Raw genomic sequence first — 23,328 nt, 5'->3', positions numbered from 1 at the left:
TGGGAATTTCTTCTTAATGCCTTGGAATCAGAAACCCCTAGGTTCAAATCCAACATTAGACACTTCCTCACTGTGTGACACTGGCAAATCACTTAACTTCTCTGTACCTCAGTTTCCTTACCTGTAAAATGCCTTAGAAATGTCATAATTAAATGGTACATGGTGGTTGTCACCTATAATCTCTTTTAAAAGGAGGCTGAGGTTGGTGGATCTGTTGAACTTAGGAGGTCTGTGCTGCAATGGGCTAAGCTGATGGGGTAGCCTGTACTAAGTTAGACTTTAATATGGCAAGCTCCCAGAAATGAGGGCCTCAGAGTTCTCTGTAAGGAGGGGCAAACTGACGTAGGTTGAAAAACAGAGAGGATCAAAGCTCCTGCCCCAAACAGAGTAGTATTGGGCCCATGAGTAGCCCTGCATTTTCAGCCTAGGTAAGAAAGGATGACTCAAGCATAAAAAAAGGAACAAAACAAAAGAAAAAGTCAATATTTCTAGTGACATAGGAAAATTACTTAGAAACAAGATTAAAAGCAGGTCAATAAATATGTACAAATTATTTTGCGTTCATTAAAATTCAGTTGATAGACTGATTCCTGAACTTAGAAATATAAATAGGCAACACGGAAAACCAAAAATCAGTGGTGCAGCTAATGGGGAAATTATGCCATTCCTCAACTGTAAACATGATGGTACAGACCCACAACCAGGAGAACAAGCTCTTTTGTGGATTCCCTCCCCAGTGGAGTAGTCATGAGTTATCATTCTTTCCCCAGTCCCCTTGGGACAACAGCATGCAACTGTGAGATCTGGCTGCACGTTATGTAGTCTTCAATTGTTGAGCCAAGTAAAGCTCCCTGGCCCATTGGGAGACTGGGGGTGGGGGGCGGGAAGGAGAAAGAGGAGAGGACAGTGTACTGTGCTCTGGGGGAGGAAAACTAGAGCTTCCTTAAAGCTGATAAAACAAGTGACAGTGTATAAACCATGACAGCTAAAGACTGCTTGGATTCTCCACCCACCAACAAATCCTCCCACCGCATCAATGAGGCCTCTGCTATGGTTCTAGCTTTAGAACATATCCCCCTTCCCCACCTCCTCCTGGAAGGACAGTCATTAAAGAACATATGCAGCATGGGAAAAAAACAACAACAGGAGCTTGTCCAAAGAATGAAAGCAGTTTGAATGCATTTATCATGCTGTTTGGGACAGAGAAAAGAGAGAATTGGACAGGAAAGTCGACGCTGATTGCCAAATGAAGTCTCTGAAATGTTGTCTTTCCGTGGGCTTCCAGATAGCAGTGATATGTTCCAGAAAAAATGAGAAGGGGAGGGGAACGTCTTTAAAACAATAAAATAAAGAACAACAAACCAGATCCCATACACATAGGCAACCAAGGCTGAATTCTTCTTTTGTGTGAGAGGGAAAAGAATCTGATTGAAGGAAGAGATGAAAGGTATCATCAGAAGAAAAGAAAGCATCTGAAAGGAAATGGAAGGGAAAGATGAAGGGCAGTGATGGAAATAGGGGGCATCTGGACAGGTCACATCTTGCAGAAATAGGCCCATTTTGGAAGAATCTGAGGATCCAAGATTTAGAGATAGAAGGGACCTGAGACTATTAAGTCTAACCTCCTCATTTTACAGATGAGTAAACTGAGGCACAGAGTGATTAAGTGACATGCCAGAAGTACAGCAGCTGGGAAGGTCTGAGATGGGATCAGAACCCAGGTCTTCCTGACTCCAAGACATTGAGGGGGAAAATTCTATTCTAAAAAGTGCTGAATGCTCTACATGCAAAAAATAATGAAAGGAAACATTTGTGTTTCCAGCCTTAGTCTTTAGAAGCAAATCAGCTGGATCTCTCCCTTCTCTACTTCATATGGGGCTCAGTAAATGGCTTTGAAGACAATTCCAAAACAGGATTCTAAACTATTAGAATAAGCTTTCAGGGGACTACTTTGAAGGATAACATTAATTTAACGTATATGTTCTGACATTTGTTTTAAAGAGAAACTTCTTCACTTCAGTGGATCTGTGAGCACACTGATGCAGTTACCCTCTGCAATAATCAGCCAATTTATCAGTCAACAAACATTTATTAAGCATTTAGTATGTGTTTTATACTGTATCAAATGTTGAGGATTCAAAAATAAATGGACAAAAACAATTCTTGACCTCAAGGACCCACTGAGGATCATAAGCCTTCTCATCCTGTGTGACTCTTGACCACGTCCTGAAAATCCTCTATTAGGGTTCCACTCAATGTGTTAGGGCCCTTCATCGAAGTCTCTTGACACTGACTAGATACCAACACGGCATAAAAGGTGTGTACTGGTAACCCTCCACTCTTGCTACATGACTGGCCTGCCTCCATTTATATAGCTTTTTGTGCAAGAATCTTCACTATTCTATGTTACAGTCTACTCACATTCTTTCAGGAGGTGACTGGTGGAGTCTTTCTTTTTTTCTCTTTGTCTCCAGGTTCTAAGAGATACAGGTAGTTTTGGAGCTCTGGGCACCCATTTGGGGGGCCCTTTGCTTTTGGCTTGGGTCCAGGGTTTCTGTGATCAGCGCTGGGCTTCTCTGTTCTCCTGGCCTAGCTTAGAGCTCTGAGTGCTTAGTTTGTGGTCTCAATCCATCCTTGTTTCACAGTTCCTGCCCTGGTTACTTGCCTATGGTTTGAAAAAATGACCCACTATAGTTTCTCCTTCAATTTCCCAATCATTCTTGGTCCATTGTCCTTAAATCATTGTTGGAATACTTTGGGAGAAGCTGGGTAGTACTGCTTTTTTCCATTCTGCCATCTTCAAGTCTTCCAAACTTCCCAATACCAAGTAGTCTGAGGCAAAAATTTTGCCCCAGACTGAGGCTATAGGTGGTAGGCACAAGAAGGACCTGTGGGGGTGAAGCAGCCCACCTTTGGACATTGCTAAAAGTACCTTTAGGGGGGCCAACTAGGTGGAGCACTGGACTTGGAATCAGGAAGACCTGAGTTCAAATCTGACCTCAGACATTTACCAGCTGTATGACCATGGGCAAGTCACTTAACCCTGTTTGCCTCAGTTTCCTCATCTGTAAAATGAGCTAGAGAAAGAAATGGCAAATCATTTCAGTATCTTTGCCAAGGAAACCCTAAGTGGAGTCACAAAGAGTTGGACATAACTGAAATGACTCAACAATAACAACATAAGCACCCTTAAAAATTTTCTGCCCTAGGGTTAAGACCTCAATGGTCCTACCCTAGCTAGAGCTACGAAAATAACAGTGATGATTAAATGTTACAATGGTATGTGGAAAACTATTGACATTGGCATTGATTATAGATACCAGAGGATTAATATAATAAGAAAATGATAACTAAAAAATTGGTTGTCTGTTTAAAAGTCACAGAGTTACTTACGGGTTACATACATACAATATCTAATTTATGCCCAATTAGTACATTCCACAACAACAATTATATATATCATTAAATATATATCAGATTACCATTGTTTTAAGTTTTATTCAATTAGAACAGTGAACTTTATGGAACTTATACATGCATATATATATACATATATATATGTGCTCAGTTAGAATTTGTTGCTAATACAGTATTACTTCTTGTTCATTTTTAAAATGAGAGGAAATATTGCTAACAGACAAGAGTACCACTGCCCTCTCAAAGATGACCTCATGCTAGCTCAGATATCAGCCTATTTGTCTAGTCTTTGGTGTCTGACCTGAAAGGAGCACAAGGGCCCTATTAATATTTTATATTTATTTGATTTTTATTTTATAGACCTTAAAGTCTTTTTCACCAAAGGACCTTGATCCCTGCACACCTTTCAAAGAGGCTCTAAAATAGTAAGCACGGCTGAAGTTAATAGTGGTGCTTCAGGTTCACTCCTTATCAAAAGTGAGAAGAGAATAAATAATGAAATGACCCTTCAGGGAGTAACCAATGAGAGAATAAGTTAGAATGATCCTCAACAGACTATTAAGCAAAAGAATAAGACCTTCGTAAAGGAAATACGTATAGATAGACAGTTGGTGCCACGGGTAGAACGCTGGGCGTAGAGTCAGGAAGACCTGAGTTCAAATCCAGCCTCAGACACTTACTAGCTATAGGACCCTGGACCAGTCTCTTAAACTCTCTTAGCCTCAGTTTGCTCATTTGTAAAATGGGGAAAATAATGGGAACTACCTTTTAGGGTTGAGGTAAGGATAAAATGAGATAATAAAGTACTTGCTAATCTTAAAGTACCATACAAATGCTAGCTAGCTAGCTAGGTGGTGGTAGTAGTAGTAGTAGTAGTAGTAGTAGTAGTAGTAGTAATGTAAGCTCCTTGAGAGCAGGAACTGTCTTTTGCCTCTTTTTGTATCCCCGGCACTTAGCACAGTGCCTGGCACATAATAAGTGCTTAATAAATTTTTATTGAATTTAATAGTAGTTGTTGTTATCATCATCATCAGGGTACACAGAATGTGAAAGGGACCTTTGAGGGCATCTTATTCAAGATCATTTTATAAAGCAGGACAGTGAAGTCCAGTGAGGTTAAACAATTTGTCCAAAGTCACATACATGGTAAGTTTAACTTAAAGAAATCATTTTAATCAATCAAACACAAATTAAGCACTTACCGTTTGCCTACCATTCTACTAGGTGTCAAGGAGATTGTTGTTGTTCAGTCATTTCAGTCATGTCCAACTGTTCAGGACCCCACTAGGGTTTTTTTGGCAAAGATACTGGGGTGGTTTGCCATTTCCACCACTTATTTTACAGATGAGGAAACTGAGGCAAACAAAGGTTAAGTGACTTGCCCAGGGTCACACAGCTAGGAAGCATCTAAGGCTAGATTTGAACTCAGGAAGCTGAGCCTTCCTAACTCTAGGCCCAGCGCTCTATCCGCTGTACCCCCTAGCTGCCCTGTCATGGGGAAGAGAGTTCTTTTTGAAAGGTAGGAATTGAATCTTAGAGAAAATTCAAATAATGTAAACCTATTTGGAGAGCAGAAAAAAGAGGGAAAGGGAAAGAAAAAAAAGAAAAACAAGGAGGGAGAGGATAAGGAATAAGAAAAAGAAGAGGAGGAGAAGAGAGATACGGGAAGAAAGAAAAAGTATAACCAAATTAGGAAAAAAAAAGATGTCTTACTTCTACACGTTCTCTGATCTGTGTTCAGAATATATCCTTGTTTGCATCTGCAAAGGTATGAGCCAGGGGTGTTGATACAGAAGTGGGCACAGTTATGCTCCATAATATTGCACATGTGGGCCACTGAAAGAGAAAAGACAAAAGACATTGGAAAAATGGACACCTTGATCAATTCAATTAATTTCAATTCAACAAATTTCTCCCCTCCTCAATCCACCTTTACAGCAGAAAAATAATTTTCCAAATGTACAGGTCTGATCCGGTGATTCTCTTCCTCAAACTCTTTTAGTGGTTTCCTATTATCTTAAGATAAAACACAATAGACCCATCTAGGGATAAGCCCTTATTGGATCACAGATACACAGTAAGGTAGATACTGCAGGTATTATTATCCTCATTTCACAGATAAGGAAACTTGGACATAGAAAAGTTAAGCCACTTGCCTATGGTTTGAGAGGTTAAGCAAGTTGCTTATGGTTGAGTAGATTATCAATCAAGTCAATAAGCATTTATTAAGCACTTAATATTTACCAGGCACTGTGTTAAACATGGAGGATACAAAGAAAGATAAAAACCAGTCCTTGCCTTCAAGGAGCTTACACTCTAATGGGGGAGACTTACATCTGTACAAGATATATACAGAGTAGCGAGAAGGCACCATCATTTGGGCGAACTGGAAAAACCCTTCTTCAAAAAGTAGGATTTGAATTCAATCTTGAAGGAAGCCAAGGGTATTCCTTCTCTTTTTCCTGCTTCCCCTGCCCCTCCTCCTTTACCTCCTCCTCCTTCTCTAAGAAACAGTGAGAAGAGAGTCAAATGTTCTTCCCACTACACTACAAAATTGCTTTTCAGGCATTAAGTGTTTTCTATACAATGGCTACAACCGCCCTTTGCTGCAGTGTCTCATAATACTCCCCTTCATTCATTCTAGGTTTTGCCAGACTAGATGATTAGTTGTTCCTGAGTCTTGATTTGCAATGCATTCTTCCTTTCATGCCTTTCTTTTCTTCTCTTAAGGCTCATCTCAGACACTACCTTCTGCAGGAGGTCTTCAGTAATTCCCCTATCTAAAAGCATCCCTTCCCTCCTCCAGTGTTTCTAGAACACTTTGTCTAGACTACTCCTTCCCTGCTACCTCACTCTACCTCGTGTCAGGCTTATTTACATAATAGCCTGTTCGGAGTCTTCGTCTCTCCTCTCTCTTCCTCCCACCCAGATTCTCCTTTGAGGGGAGAGACTATCTCATTACTTCATCTTTATATCACTTCACAAGCAGCTGCTTAATGAATGTTTTTATGGCATATCTTCTGATGCATAATATTAAGGCTACTAGGTGGTACAATAGATAGAGCTCTGGAAGCGGAGTCAAGAAGACCTGATTTCAAATCCAACCTCAGACACTTACTAGCTGTGCAACCCTGGGCAAGTCATTTAACCTCTACCTACTTCATCTGTAAAATGGGGATAATAATAGCACCTGCCTCCAGGGTTGTTATGAAGGTCAAATGAGATGTTTTTAAAGAGCTTTGACAACCTTAAAGCACTATATAAATGCTAGTTATTATTGTTGTTGTTGCTGCTATCTGAGGGTGAAATGTACAACAGGGTGTGAACTGCAAAAATTTTTTATAATTAAAAAAACATCTGGTATGTATTCCCAACTATTATCATTCTTCATGATGTGCAACACAGAATCAATGGTCCTATACCCACCCTTTCCATTTCTGAGCAAAGAGCCAAACTCTTGGCCCATCCCATTTACTTTCAACTTGCTGACCTGTTTCTGGTCCCAGTGGATCCATTCTGTTAATCATGTGGTCCATCTATCATCTCTTCTCCTAACTCTGTGATCTATCTACTTTCTTTTCTGATTATGAGTCGCCTCCAATAGAGCCATCTCTCCAGACCTTCTATGGCATTTCTCATTGTCATGCAGCCTGGCATATCATTCTGTGTTGGGTAACAGCAACTAATAACTAATTTACTGATATTTATGACTATATGCTGATGATCACTATACTGGTGAGCTAACATTGATTTCAAATTCATGGGTCAATACATAATTATAAGAACAAGGAAAAATCTGAGTCTGTTGCATGAGGGGAGTTGGTATGAATATGTATGCAAGTGTAGCTGATGATTTTGGGTATGCATCTGTGAAAATTACCAAGTTTATCAAGAAAAATTTAAAAGGGCTAAGGACTGACCTAGGGGCAGCTAGGTGGTGCAGTGGAGTCAGGAAAACTCATCTTTCTGAGTTCAAATCTGGCCTCAAACACGAGCTGTGTGATCCTGGGCAGGTCACTTAACCCTGCTTGCTTCAGTTTCCTCATCTGTCAAATGAGCTGGAGCAGGAAATGGCAAGCCCCTCCAGTTTCTTTGCCAAGAAAACCCCAAATAGGGTCACAAAGAAGTGGACACAACTTAACAACACAGACAGTATTATCTGCTTTTTGTAGATAAGGGAACTGGGGCACAGAGAAGAGACGCCACTTGCTTCTGGTCACAGTAAGTGTCAGAGGCAGGATTTGACCCGGGTCTTTTCTGACTCCAAGCCCAGTGTCCCGGGTCTGTGTCTTCTGTTCATTCATCCTAGTCTGCCCATCCTTTGGTCTTGCATTCTAGAAGCACTGCTACGCTTTGTCAGGGACAGTCTGACAGCTCTTTCTTTGTTCTTTCAATTGTGTTGTGATCCAGCCTTCTGAAGCATGAATCAGCATTTCTACCCTGCTCTTTGCTCATTTCCTCACTGTTAATACCGTACAGATGTGACCGAATCGAATCCAGGCCACTCTGTGTCTTGGGGTCATCCACTGATAGCCGGAAAGGTTCTCAGAGGCATTCTGGTCCAACATCCTCATTTTACAGATAGTGAAACAGGCCCATGGACATCAGGTGGCTTGTCCCAGGTCACAGAGAGTAAGTGAGCATTATTTTGCTCTGCACTCAGTAAGTGCTTAATAACTGCTCATTGACTTGACCCACTGGAGGGTGTGACTGAGGCACATGTATTCCCTCTCCCACCCCTGTGAGCCCCATCAGTAAAAGGAACTCTCAAGTAGAGGAATTCCCTCTACCAACACAGATCAGCAACTTAAAACCTTCAAGTCCCATGAGGGCCCTAAGACATTAAGTGAATTGCCCAGGGTCACTATCCTCTATTATATACTGTCTGATGCACAAATTATCCTGAGTATATCATGAGGATATTTTACTGTTTTAATGAAGAGAAACAATAGGAAACATGTTGTGCTTTAACACTTTCAAATCTGTGATATGTCTCCATTATTAAAAGAAAATTCTGGATTAAAGTATGTAAGCAGTCAGGCACATTAATTCTTACATTAAATATGCCTGGATCTCGTTAAAAATCTCATTTTTTTCCTGGTATTTAATTTACAACTTCCTTGCTAATACAATGAAACTTGAGCACACTTAAAATTTAACAAGCCTTGGTATAAACAGAATCAGAGTTATGGAAATGTTCTCATAAACAAAAAAGATGAGCCCCTGCAGAGAGAGAGATTTTTATGATATTAAAGCAAAATAGATGCTTCCAATGCCTGGGAGCAGTCCAATTAATTCTGAGTTTAAGAAATGCTTTGGTTCTAAAAAAAATGGATTTTACTTGAGCATATCCAAGGATGGAAGCAGCTGGTAACTCTGTGGATAGAGCATTGGACTTCAAGTCAGGAAGACCTGAGCTCCAATCCAGCCCCAGACACTTCGTAACTGTGTGACTCTGGGCAAGTCACTTAACTCTGTTTGCCTCAGTTCCTCATTTGTAAAATGAGCTGGAGAAGAAAATGGCAAACCACTTCAGCGTCTTTGCCAAGAAAACCTCAAATGGGGTCATGAAGGGTCAGTCACAACTGAAAAGACTGAACAACAATAACGTACTCAAGGATACTGTCTAGTGACCATTGTCTAAAAGAAGAAGCCCAAAGAGTTGAAAGGTTAGGTCTAAATAACAGCAAACTAATTGGAAAAGGAAATCTTTCAAAGCAAGTTCCATCTATGGCTGATTATCAGAGATGCTGTGTGGGAAAGTGGTCAGAAAGACCTGGGTTTAAGGCCTGCATTTCACATGTACAGGCTGTTCTCTTACTGTCTCAGTGTCCCGGCAAACCTCTAAGACTACGTTTTGGATGCATCATTAGAGGGAATTTACACATCGGAAATTCTCTGATGAGGTAACAGGTCTAGACTCAGCCTGTTTAATGTTGGCTTATTTAAGTTCCATCATCATCAAAGGGAGATAATTGATGAGCTTCGACATTCCATTCACTTTAAGGGGCAGTAATTAAGGCCTACTGTGTGGAGAGCACAGGGGAAGAGGTCAAGTGTTGATAAAAGCAGGTGCCTGTGCATAGGGAGCATAGAAGGGCAAGGCCTGGGACAGCTGTAATACACAGCAATACCTGATCAGTGCTTTAGAGGACTGAAAGGGGCAGCTAGGTGGCACAGTGGATAGAGCGCCTGCCCTGGATTCAAGAGGACCTGAGTTCAAATCCGGCCTCAGACACAAAACACTCACTAGCTGTGTGACCCCTAGGCAAGTCACTTAACCCCAACTGCCTCACCAAAAAAAAAGAAAAGAAAAAGAAAAAGAAAAAAATAGAGGAGTGAAAAACAAAACGGTTAGAAGAGGGAAGGGGAGGACTAGACTAGTCAGTCTGCTTTCATCCGGGTCTGGACAAATAGGAACTAGGCCCACTGAGATGCTCTTGCTGTATTTCATGACATAATAAGATTTTTGTTTTGTTCTTTGTTTCAATGATTTCCTCCAAGGAAATTATTAATGACATTGGCACTCCTAAAGGAATCAGGCCTTTCTGGAAACTGAGTTAACTCTTCTAAATCACCAGGGTCATAGAGGAGATACTAAAAGCCTGATTCCAGAAACAGCAGGTTGGTAATAATAACACTTGCTAGCATTTATACAGCTCTTTAAAGTCTGTGAAGATTTTACAAATATCATCTCATTTGAGCCTCACAACAACCCTGGAAGGTAGGTGCTGTTATTATCCCCATTTTACCGATAAGGAAATTGAACCTGAGAGAGGTTAAGTGACTTGTCCAGTCATACAGCTAGTAAACTCTCTCAGGAAGGATTTGAACTCAGGTCTTTCTGACTCCAATTCCAGCATTCTATCCACTGTGCCCCCTAGATGCCTAGCATAGCACTTCTCATTCACAAGGGTACACCAGGGTGCCCCATGAGGTCTCTCTGGGTGGTCAGCTTTCTTGTGGCATTAATGATTCGTGTTTATCTTTCTAGTCAAAATAATTATTCATTGCTAATGTCCTAGCACCAGTGGTCATTGAATCTCTGAATTTCCAAGTTGGAAGGGACCCCAGAAACTACCAAGTATGACCCACACCTGAACAGGATCCCTACTATAATATATCCTTTGAGTGGCCACCTAGACTTTGCATGAAAGCCTACAGTGAAGGGAAGCCCATTACCTTTCAGGCAGCCCATTCCACAGCTCTACCTGTTACAAAATTTTCCATGGCATTAAACCTCCTAAATTTGGTAATTTGCAACTTAAATCTATTATTTAACCTCCTAACCTCTGGGATCAAAGGGGACCTCTTCCCTCTTCCAAATGGTCCTCCCTGTGGAGGGATCCATGTGTCTGTAAACTGTCCTGGCTAATAGAAAAGTTTGAGGTTCACCACCCTGTAGAGTTAATACAATTCTCTCTAGCAACAAGGGAATATGCTCTGGGACAGTCGGGTGCAGTGAGAGAGGATATTTCCTCTTCCAGGAAAGAGAGGATAATTGCACGACCTGAACACAGTGACGGCAGATACATAATAAATCAGTATGGACAAAGTGCTTTATATGGCCTAATTATCATCACTACCCAGGTCTACTGGGATATTAAAGAGAAATTACCAAATGGAGAAAGAAGAGAAGGGAGAGAGTGTGGCTTAAGAGACTGACTAGGCCTTTGGGGAATAAAAGAGTGTGAGGAATATGGTCTTTCAACAGGCTCAGTAATAAGGCAGCTAGTTGGACAGAGCATTGGAACTAAAGTCAGGAAGGCCTGAGGTCAAATGCAGCTTCAGACACCTCCCAGCTGTGTGACCCTGGGCAAGTCACTTAACTCGGGTCTGCCTAAGTTTTCTCATCGGTGAAGTGGGGTTAATAGTAGCATCAGGGTGTTTCGAGGATAAAATGAGATGATATTTGTAGAAATTTTGCAAACCTTAAAGCTCTATAAAAGTGCTAGCTATTATTATTAATAGTAAGGCTTACTAGGTAAATAAAGTCAAATAGGAATGTTACTTTGGCATCTACTTCAAAGGTGGCACTGAGTCTCTAGAAAGACCAAAGACAGAAACAGGACTTGCCTGCCCAAGTCCTGTGCGGATGCCTTTTAATTAGTCTCCTTGCCTTTAGGATCTTCATCTCTCTATTTCATTGTTGTCAAATTGATATTTCTAATGCACAGATCTGACCATACCACTCTTTCTGCTAAAAAAGCTTCATTGGTTTTCTGTGTAGCCTCGAGGATAAAATAAAAACTCTTTGACATTTAAAGCCCTTCACCAATTGATGTTAGCCTACCTTTCCAGACATTTCATATCACTCTCTTTCAAATACAGGCAGTTCCGCTATAATATGTGTTTTAAAAACATGAATTTTTTCCAATGTGATTGAGATTAGGTAGCATTTTGCAAATTTCAGGTTTCCTTCTATGCAGTTTTTTCCATGAGAAACAGGGAGAGTGGAGAATACTTTGTTACTTCACAATTACTCAGGACCCACAACTCTTCCTAGGCAGGTCTTTTTATAAGGTCAAGTGCTATGTTTATCATCTATCTGCTGGTGTGGTAGAAGCTGGTCTGCTCCACCCCTACTCCTCCTCCCACCCCTACCTCTACCCCTATCCCCTTTGGCCTTGGCTTCTGGCCCAAAACCTGGAGTTCTGGCCTGCCCAGCTTGCTTATACAGCCCAGGGAGAAGGTCATCGGGCCACCATTTATTATAGTATTTACATATTTCTTAACAATTTAACATATACACAGCTGTGTTACATAAAATTTCTATTAGGTTCCTACCATTTATTTTAATGTATCACCAATGAGGATTTTAGGTATTGTACCTCTAATCCCACTTTCTCCACAAACTCTGTAGTTTTTATTGCTCAATTTTGCATATTGAGGTGTTTTTAGGGGGATCATATATATTGATTAAGAGGCAGCTAAGTGGCACAGAGCTATGGGCTTGGAATTAGGAAGACTCATCTTCATGAGTTCAAATTTGGCCTCAGATACTTACTAGCTGTATGATCCTGGACAAGTCATTTAACCCTGTTTGCCTCAGTTTCCTCATCTGTAAAATAAGCTGGAGAAGGAAATGGCAAACCACTCTAATATCTTTAACAAGAAAACCCCAAATGGGGTCATGAATAATGAGATATGACTAACACGACTAAACAACAACAACCATACAATGTTGGTTGAAGCAGAACTGACTCAACTCTATCTTCATGCCAAACTGGTCTACCTGCTGTATGAAATTCTATTTCCTACCTCCATGACTTTGCACAGAATGTCCACCATGCTCGCCCTTCTCATTTCCCTTCTCTTGAGATACCTACTTTCATTAAAGGCTTAGCTTGGGTGCTACCTTCTATAGAAAGCCTTTCCTGATTCCTCTTCCATCCTGAAATTTTTTTAATATTTACTTTGCATGTTTTATATGTTTCACATCTACTGTTTTCATCTCTGTCTTTGTATCTGTTATGCCTAGCACAGTGCCTGGCACATAATAAGTGTTTCATAAATGCTTGTTGATTTGAATTGAATTCTGTTCCACCAGATTGTATCTGTTAATCCAGAAAGAAGACATAACTAACAAAACCAGGACAAGTGCCACCAAACACCCTCCGGGGGAAGGGAAGAGTTCATAGAGAACCCCGGCAAGAAGACTGGATGGGTTAGAGCTCATCTGGGATGTGGCTGCAGGAGTAAGTTGGAAGTGGGGAGGGGGGGAGATAGGAAGCAGACTTATTTAGAAGCTGCGCATTTTAACTAATTTTCTCACCCTGACCTCCCCGCCCTGGTTATAGCTCTATGGAGCAGTCCAAAACTGTGATAAATTGAAGTCAAATTTGCTGCCAAGTAGACTTTACAGGGTCTTGGATAGAATCCATACTCTTCCAGACTGTGGCCCACTGAGAAGACCAGACTGACTGGCATGTAGTGGGTCAAATGAGTGCACCACTTCGCTGTGATGTCTTAGGTTTTCCCCCACCCAATCAACTATTATTTGGTAGAACCGGGTGGTTGTTGCACAGTCTTGTAGACAGACAGAGCCTTAATTCACAAAACATGTAGCCTCCAAGTTTCTCCGGCAGCCTCAGAAGCAGCCTGAGAACCTAACCTTAGTAATTTTCCTCCTACTGTCATCTTGAGGGCCATATGCCTTCCCATCCTTTCTTTGGAGGTCATCTAGTGCAACCCCCCTCATTCTAAAGGTCTTAACAATAGATAGCATTTATACAGAGTTGTAAGGTCTGCAAAGTACTTTCTGAATATTATCTCATTTGACCTTCATGATAACCCTAGTAGGGAGGTACTATTATTACCCCCATTTTACAGTGCGGAATGTGAGGCAGACAGTGGTTAGGTGACTTGCCCAGGGTCACATAGCTAGGAAGTGTCTAAGGCCAAATCAACTCAGGTTTTCCTTACTCCAGGTTCAGAGCTCTAACTGTTGAACCACCTTGATGCCTAACTATGAGAAAGCTGAGGGTGGGAGAAACAAAGTGGCTCACCCATGGTCACACAGGTAATAAGCGGCAGTGCGGGGATGTGAGACCAGGTCTTGATCCCCTATGTGGGGCTTTGTCCACAGATTCCATGTTTGCCAGTTTCATTTATATGGATCATACTGTATCACAGGCCCAGTCTTCCACTTTCCTTACTCTAATGCTCTCCTACAAAGGCAGGTTAGAGGGGTAATGGATCTCTAAGACAAAGACTCTCTAGGCATGCATCCCCAAGGAGGACAAGCCATTGGCCAAGAACATAGGAATGGTGCTCGCAATAGTGCCCTCCCTCCCAAACTACCTAACATTGAATGACTTTGCATACATTTGCATTCATTCACTTTATATTTATGCTGCACATATATATTTTATATGCACTTGTTTTTTTCCCCATTAGAATGTAAACTCACTGCAGGCAGGGATTGTTTCACTCTTTGTACCTGTAATCCCAGTATCTAGCACAGGCCTGGTAACATGCTTAGTAAATATTTGTTGATTCATTGATGGATTGATTGATTGTTGCTTTTTGATTCCTCCTTTGCTCATTGAGAAATTAGTGTCTGACAATATCACTTCTAAGTCTGTATCCCAAGGAGATCTTAAAAATGGGAAGAGGACCCACATGTATTTATAGCAGCTCTTTTTGTAGTGGCCAAGAATTGGAAACTGAGAGGATGCCCATCAATTGGGGAATGGCTGAACAAGTTGTGGTATATGAATGTAATGGACTACTGTTGTGCTATAAGAAATGAGAAGCAGGACGACTTCAGAAAACCTGGAAGGACTTATGTGAACTGATGCTGAGCAAAGTGAGCAGAACCAGGAGAACGTTGTGCACAGTAATAGCTACATTGGGCAATGACTAACTTAGCTCTTCTGAGCAATGCAAGACAATTGCAAAAGACTCACAATGGAAAACACTATCCACATCCAGAGAAAGAACTTCGGAGTCTGAATGCAGATGGAAGCATGCTATTTAGTCTCCTTTTCTTTTGTTTTTGTTGTTGTTGTTTCTTCTTTCTCATGGTTCCTACCATTAGTTCTAATTCTTCTTTACATCATAACTAATGTGAAAATACACTTAACATGAATGTATAAGTAGAGCCTATATCAGATTGCATTCTGTCTTGGGGAGGGGGAAGGAGAAGGAGGGGGAGAAAATAGAAAACTCAAAATCTTATAGAAGTGAATGTTGAAAACTAAAAATAAATAAATTGATTATAAAAATGAGAAATCAGTGTGTGAGATAAGGGAGGTGAGGAAAAGTTTTTTTTGTTGAAGCTATTATTCCCTTTCTCTTCTGAGGAGGGGCTATCTATTCTAGTTATCACCCTCTCTGTCAACCTTTATCATTTGCTTTTTCCTGCTCCTTCTATTTCCTCCCAATTCCTCTTGAGAATTCATAGGAAAGAGGGACAGTCATTGCACCCCACTGCCATGTTCAAATCTCTTTGCCATCATCACTCAGCACCAGCCTCTCTTCCTTTAAAGCTGAATCCATCCATCCAGATCTTTACTGTTCTATCTGAGGACCTCTGGGTCACTATCTCTCTTTCCAATGAGTTTAATAGACAGCTCCCAGACTTCTCCACCTCAGTTTCTTATCCCTTTCAAACATCTTGGCCTCCCAGGTCTTTAATCTTTTTTAACTCCCATGATTCCTGTCTTGGGACTCTCTCAACCATGCATGTGTGATCATACCTTATGCACCTTACTTAACTGAATTCGCCCCAGGTGCCAGATTGCCTGGTTTAGCTCTTCCACTAGCTACCCATACTGATGAAATCACAGACCTTCACATATCACATAATTAGTCAAAAGGTAATTTGTTTTTCTTCATTATGTTTATATCGTATGAATTCTCCCTTTCTTCCTTCCTTCTTTCCTTCCTCCCTCCTTTCTCTCCTTCTCTCCTGCTTTTCTTTTCTCCCTCTCTCCTTTTCTTTTTTCTTTCCTTCCTTCCCTCCTTTGCTTCCCTCCCTCCCTCCTTCCCTCATCCTTTTCCTTTCTCCCTTCCTTCCTTCCCATCTTTTCTTACTCCCTCCCTTCTTCCTTCCCTTTCTTCTTTCCTTCCTTCTCTTGTTTCCTTCTCTCCCTCTTTCCTTCCTTTCTTCTATCCTTCTTTTCTTCCTTCCTTCCTTCCCTCCCACCTTTCATTCCTTTTTTCCTCCCTCCCTCACCTTCCTTCCTTCCTTCCCTCCCACCTTTCTTTCCTTCCTTCCTTTCTTCTTTCCTTTTTTTTCCTCAGTGGGTGAGGGGAAGTCAAAAGGGAGAAAAAAATGCTCAATGACTGAAAACATTTTATTTAAAGAAGAAAAACAAGCTCTCCATTAAAAAAGAGGCATTTGGAGAAAGCAAAGGAAAATTAAATACAGCTTTTGCCCACTGGCTAAGTGTGTGACTTTGGGTAAGTTACTTAAACCATCTTTGCTTGAGTTTTCTCCTTTGTTAACAACTTTCCCCCCATTTGCCTCAGAGGTATGGAGCAGTAGTCTTTGAATACATGACGAATTAGAATGTTTAGACTTTATTTTGCTTAGTCTTAGGGCAGGATCTTTATCTCAGGGCCTCTGAACCCACTTGTTTCTTTTTTAATATTTTGATAACTGTATTTCTTTTGTCATACTTTATTTTATGGATTTAAAGATATTACTCCAAGAAAGAGTCCATAGGCTTCCCTAGACTTCCAAAGGGATCCATAAGGATAAGGCAAGAACAATGTGTGGAAGTCACAGAAAAACAGATTTTGGCTTGTTGTAGGGAATTTTTTAGCTTTGACAGCTGTCTGTCCAAAAAAGGACCAGACTTCTTCAGGGGGGTCCCCAAGCAAATCTTCTAGCAAATTTTCTACAAATCTTCAAGCAAAGGGTAGATGATCTTATTTGCAGGGCTAGAATAGAGAAGTTTCTTGTATAGATAGAGTTGAGCCAATACATGGCCTCTGAGGCCCCTTCCATCTTTGAGGTTCCATCATTCTGTGTAATAAAATAATCTTAAATACTTGAATCCAATTCTGCCCATCCGGAAGGACTCTTTCCATGAACTTCCAAAAGTTCACCAAAGGGAGTCTTCCCAGTATTCCAGGGTCTTTCCTCATTTTCTCTTGAGATTGTAAAGACCCCAGTGAAGCAGAAGGGCTGATCATCTGCCATGCCTCACGGTTCCCATTCCCCGCCCATATTTTTTGTTCACATGCTTATTTGATGTCATCCTTTGCTTCAGTTCTCCTTTGTAATTTTTTGTTCATTAAGTCTTACAATTTACACCCACCCACCATGTTCTTCCCCATCTCTTTCTGGGTGATACTCATTTTTCAATCCTGCAAAGGATGTAGTGTTTTATGACTTGTAGCCAAACAACACTACCAGCAGAATATTGCTTTTAAAAAGACAAGCTTAAATTTCAAGAAGTCAGGAGTCATTAAAAGAATTTTGCAATTTCCTAAAGGAAAGCTAGCCTGCTGTCTTCTTCATGTTAAATGGACCCAATTTACTGTCCATTTACACAATCTGCCTATGTGTATATAGCTCTGTGTGTATGTGTGTGTGTGTACATATACATACAGTTATTGTTGTTGTTGAGTTGTTTAGTTGTGTCTGACTCTTCAGGACCCCATGGATTTGTCCATGGGTTTTTATTGGCAAAGATACTGGGTTGGTTTGCCATTTCCCTCTCCAATATGACCCCATTTTATAGATAAAGAAACTGAGGCAATCAGGGTTAAGTGACTTGCCCAGGGTCACACAGCTAGTAAGTATCTGAGGTCACATTTGAACTCAGATGTTTCTGACTCTGGGTCTGGTGCTCTGTCCAGTGCACCACTTAGTTGCTCTGTATATACATACACACATATGTATATGTGTATGTATATATTGGGTATATGTATATATGCATGTATATACATGTATGTATACATGTATATACATATATGCATACACATACACATATAAATACATGTGTACATGCCCACATATATACCCACATACATATAAACATATATCAGTTATATGCATATGTAAATACACTAATGGATGAGTTAAATTCATTTTCCATCTAATTGCATATTATTGTTAGTCAAGGCAGTAGGAAGTCTTGACCTACGCTGTTTTTTCTGGATGGATAGCTGGGCCACATGCTTTTGAATAGTTACAGATCTCATCAAGGAGGTTGTACAATATTCTAGGGGTTCATGTAATCAGCACAGTGGATAGAGGGCTGGGCGTGGAATCAGGACTACCTGGGTTCAAATCTTGCCTCAGAAATATACTAGATCTGTGACCCTGGCAAGTCACTCAACTGCTCTTAGCCTCAGCTTCCTTATCTGTAAAGTTCAACTTGATTGCCTCTAAGGTCCCTATCATCCTGCAATCTGCAATAGAAGCACTATCTGGGTGGAATGTCTCTCATAGTCAACACTGTATTTCCTCCATGGCTATGGTGAACACCTTCAGTACGCATATGTCTCCCTGTTTCATGCCTGAGAGTCATCAAACAAGTTTATCTCTGTTATTATATTTCTCAATGAATCTTAGATAATTTAGACATTTGCAAGGGACAGGAGACCTTTTAAGGTAGCATCTTGTTGTACCACATCAAACACTTATTTATATTTGGCAAATACAATAAATGCAGTGGAATCCTGCACTCAGTACATTTTCCCATATTACTCATGAATCACAGTTTGCTCCTTTCTAATGCTCTCATCAAAGATGCCTTAAATGTATGAGTAGATTATTCTCATAAAAATGTTATACAGATTGGGGAAAGGCATATAGGCTGATAGTTGTTGACGTTCTCTTGGTCTCCTTTTTTGGGTAAGAATACTAAGGTTCAAGGTTTTTTCCCCTGTGTCTTTGGTATCTTCCCCTCCTTCAGGTTCTTTGAGTATTGATCCCTGAATACTCTTTTTTTTTTTTAAGGCAGTTGGGGTTAAGTGACTTGCCCAGGGTCACACAGCTAGTAAGTGTTAAGTGTTTGTTCTGAGGCTGGATTTGAACTCAGGCCCTCCTGATTTCAGGGCCCGTACTCTATCTACTGTGACACCTAACTGCCTGATCTCTCAATACTCTTAAAATTGTATCATCCTTCTCCTCTCACCCACGCCCAGCCCAATATGAACACATCCTTTGGGTATACTCAGCCTAGTCCAGTATTCTTCCTGTCTTTGGTCTCCTCAGGGCCATTTCTACCTTCTATATAAGCTATGGATATGTAGAAGCCAGGACTATGACCTTAGCCAACAAATGGTAGCTCTTTTGTCCTTGAGAGTGAAAATAATAACAAGGATGATGATGATGATAGCTAGCATTTATAAGGCACTTTTTACATTTGCAAAGGGCTCTGCAGATGCTAATTCATCTGATCATTGCAACAACCCTTTAAATGTTATCCCCATTTTAGAGATGAGGTAACTGAGGCTGAGAGAGATTATGTGACTTGCTCCACCTAGTAAGTGTCTGAGGTAGGATTTGAACTCTTTTTTAAAATTTGAATATGTTCATTTTTTTTGTTTTATTAATTTATTTATTTTTAGTTTTCAACATTCACTTCCACAAGATTTTGAGTTCCAAATTTTCTCCCCATCTTGTCCCTCCCCCACCCCAAGATGGCATGCATTCTGAATACCCCTTCCCCTAATCTACCCTCCCTTCTATCTCCTCCCCTTCTCTTATCCTCTTCCCCTTCTATTTTCCTATAGGGCAGGATAGATTTCTATACCCCATTGCCTGTATATCTTATTTCCTAGTTGCATGTGAAAACGATTTTCAACATTTGTTTTTAAAACTTTGGGTTCCAAATTTTCTCCCTCTCTCCCTACCCATTCACCCTTATTGAGAAGGCAAGCAACTCGATATAGGTTATACATGTGTAGTCATGCAAAACACTTCCATAGTAGTCATGTTGTGAAAAACTAAGTATATTTCCCTTCATCCTATCCCACCCCTTTATTCTATTTTCTTTTTTGACCCTGCTCCTCCTTAGAAGTGTTTGCTTCTGATTACCCCCACCCCAATCTGCCCTCCCCTCTATCATTTCCCTGCTCTCTTATCCCCTTCCCCCCTATTTTCCTGTAGGGTAAGATAGATTTCCATACCCAATTGAGTGTGTATGTTATTCCCTCCTTAAGCCAAATCCAATGAGAATAAGATTCACTCATTCCCTCTCACCTTCCCCCTTTCCCCTCCACTGTAAAAGCCTTTTCTTGTCTGTTTTATGTGAGATAATTTACCCCATTCTACCTCTCCCTTTCTCCTTCTCCCAGTATAATCCTCTCTCACCCCTTAATTTTATTCTCTAGATATCACTCCTTCATCTTCAACTCACCCTGTACCCTCTATCTATCTATACATGCATACAATTTTTTCCCCTCCAAATACCCTAATACTGACAAAGGTCTCATGAGTTACAAATATCATCTTTCCATGTAGGAATGTAAACAGTTCAACCTTAATAAGTCCCTTATGATTTCTCTTTCCTGTTTACCTCTTCATGTTTCTCTTGAGTCTTGTATTTGAAAGTCAAATTTTCTATTCAGCTCTGGTCTTTTCATCAAGAATGCTTGAAAGTCCTCTATTTCACTGAATGACCATTTTTTCCCTGAAGGATTATACTCAGTTTTGCTGGGTAGGTGATTCTTGGTTGTAATCCTATCTCCTTTGCCTCTGAATATTATTTCCAAGCCCTCTGGTCCTTAATGTAGAAGCTGCTAAATCTTGTGTTATCCTGATTGTGTTTCCACAATACTTGAATTGTTTCTTTCTGGCTGCTTGCAATATTTTCTCCTTGACCTGGGAACTCTGGAATTTGGCTACAATATTCCTAGGAGTTTTCCTTTGGGGATCTCTTTCAGGAGGTGATTGGTGATTCTTTCAATTTCTATTTTGCCTCTGGTTCTAGAATATCAGGGCAGTTTTCCTTGATAATTTCTTGAAAGATGATGTCTAGGCTCTTTTTTTGATCATGGCTAGTCCAATAATTTTAAAATATCTCTTCCTGGATCTATTTTCCAGGTCAGTTTTTTTCCAATGAGATATTTCACATTGTTTTCTATTTTTTCATTCTTTTGGTTTTGTTTTACAATGTCTTGATTTCTCATAAAGTCACTAGCTTCCATTTGCTCCATTCTAATTTTTAAGGAAGTATTTTCTTCAGTGAGCTTTTGGACTTCCTTTTCCATTTGGCCAATTCTGTTTTTTAAGGTATTCTCCTCATTGGCTTTTTGGACCTCTTTTGCCATTTGGATTAGGCTATTTTTTAAGGTGTTATTTTCTTCAGCATTTTTTGGGTGACCTTTAGCAAGCTGTTGACTTGTTTTTCCTGATTTTCTTGCATCACTCTCATTTCTCTTCCCAGTTCTTCCTCTACTTCTCTTACTTGCTTCTCAAAGTTTTTTCTGAGCTCTTCCATGGCCTGAGACCAATTCATATTTTTCTTGGAGGCTCTGGATGTAGGAACTTTGACTTTGTTGCCTTCTTCTGGTTGTATGTTTTGATCATCTTTGTCACCAAAGAAAGACTCTATGATCTGACCTTTTTTGCAAAGTTTACATATGATCCCAGCCAATTACTTGAGTTATAAACTCTTTGTTAAGGTTGGGGGTCTGTTTCCAGTGTGGAAGAATGTACTGTCCCAAGCTATGGGGGTTTTGTGCAGCTGTTTTCAGAGATACTTCTAGGGCCTGTAAATTTTCAGTTCTTCCAAGGTTGTAAGATCAAAGGCAAGGAGTTTATTCCTTTTCTGGCCTGTGCTCTGGTCTATGGGTGACCACAAGCACTCTTTTCTGCCTTGAAACTGTGAGGAGGATTTTCTCTGTACTGCCCCTACAAGCTCCACCACACCAGCTTTCCTCCTTGCCCTAGGACCACCATCCAGAACTGTGACCCAGATCCAAGCATAGGCAAAGCAAGATAATCCTGCCTCAGCACCAGCAAAGAGATTCCTGCAATCCCCCTCTGATTAGCCACTCAATTCCCATTCTGTCTGTGGGCCGAGCTCAGGAAGCAGACCCTTCCCTGGGGCTGTGCCAGGATTGGGGCTGGGATGGAGCTTCTCTCTCATTGCAGTCACAGACTTTTCCTACTGACCTTCTAAATTCTCTTTGGCATTTGAAGGTTGAGAAGTCTGGAAACCACCACAGCTACCTGTGATTCAGTTCTCTGAGGCCTGCTCCTGGTTCGCTGAGGCCTGTTTTGCCTGCATGCTTCTGCTGAACTGCATTTCTTTCCCAGCCTGTGGCATGATAGACCTTTCTAATCAATCATCCAGGTTGTCTTGGGCTAGAAATTTGTTTCACTCTGTCTTTTTGTGGGTTCTGCTGCTTTAGAATTTGTTTAGAGCTATTTTTTACAGGTATTTGGAGGGGTTTGGGGAAGAGCTCCAGCAAGTCACTGCTTTTACTCCACCATCTCGGCTCTGCCCCCCAGATTTGAACTCTTGATTCCAAGTCCAGTGTTCTATGCAAAACGGATCTTTTTCATCATTTATCTGTGTTTTGTCCTTTCAGTTTTATCCACAAATACTCTTGATGTGACTTTGCTTAGTTGGGTCTCTTGCCAGGTTTTCTTCAAACTGGCTTTACTCTCCATTGCTTCTATCTATTTTTATTAGGTGATATCCTTCATAATTTTCCATCATACTTCTTAATAGGATTTTACAGACAAGTTTATGTCTGAAATCAATGTTGGCCTTGGCTGCCACTTCTTTCCTTTTGGCAAATAAGTCCAGTGCTTGCTCACTAACAGGGTTTTTAGACTCTTTGATTCCCTTCATTCTGGCAAATGATTTATATTAGTTAAACTGTGAGTGGCATAGTAGTTAGCGAACCATCTCCAGAATCTGTATGGCATGAGTTGAAGTCCTTGTTATTACATTTACTTATTGTGTGACCCTGGGAAAGTCACTTAACTTCCCCAGGAACCTCTATAAGACTATAAGAAGTGTAGATGAAGTCAGTTTGTATTGTTAGAGGAAGTTTCTCAAGGAAAGCCTTGTACACCAATGAAATCACAGGTCTGGTTAAAAATAAAACTTCTGCACTAAACTATTATAATTGGTGTCAACGTCCTTTCTTTCATCCATTTCCCCCTTTTCACATTGATAACTTGTTTAAAAAGGTCAAGTTAGAGTTATTTGGATTATATCCCATATCTCTTCCTCACTTTTCTTCTAATGTTATTTTAATTTAGAATTTTACTCTACCAAGTCAGTGGCTTAACTGTGTATGGATAACTGATTTAGGAATTACTCCCACCCTAGTAATGAGTCATTTTCCATCTCTTCAAATAAAATCAATTTCAATTTTCGTAACATTATTTGTTGCTTGTCATACCCACTACCTTTCGATTCTTTCCCTGAAGAACACATTCATGATATATAGGATCGTTATACAGAGACAGAAGGGAACTCAGAG

At 40.5% G+C, this 23,328-nt stretch overlaps 1 protein-coding gene across 1 annotated transcript in view; it reads right to left on the bottom strand.

The window, feature by feature from the left end:
- The window catches only part of MATN2 (matrilin 2), a 202,873-nt gene that overhangs the window by 101,563 nt on the left and 77,982 nt on the right, over positions 1 to 23,328 (bottom strand). The window contains 1 exon segment of the mRNA XM_020968963.2: positions 5,131 to 5,253. Coding sequence (XP_020824622.1) covers positions 5,131 to 5,253 — 123 coding nt within the window.

The sequence above is a fragment of the Phascolarctos cinereus genome, unplaced genomic scaffold, assembly GCF_003287225.1.
Source record: "Phascolarctos cinereus isolate Bilbo 61053 unplaced genomic scaffold, phaCin_HiC Scaffold_4;HRSCAF=312, whole genome shotgun sequence".
NCBI classification, from domain to species: domain Eukaryota; kingdom Metazoa; phylum Chordata; class Mammalia; order Diprotodontia; family Phascolarctidae; genus Phascolarctos; species Phascolarctos cinereus.
The sequence above is the reverse complement of the archived record's forward strand: the minus strand, read 5'-3'. Positions and strand labels throughout refer to the sequence as shown.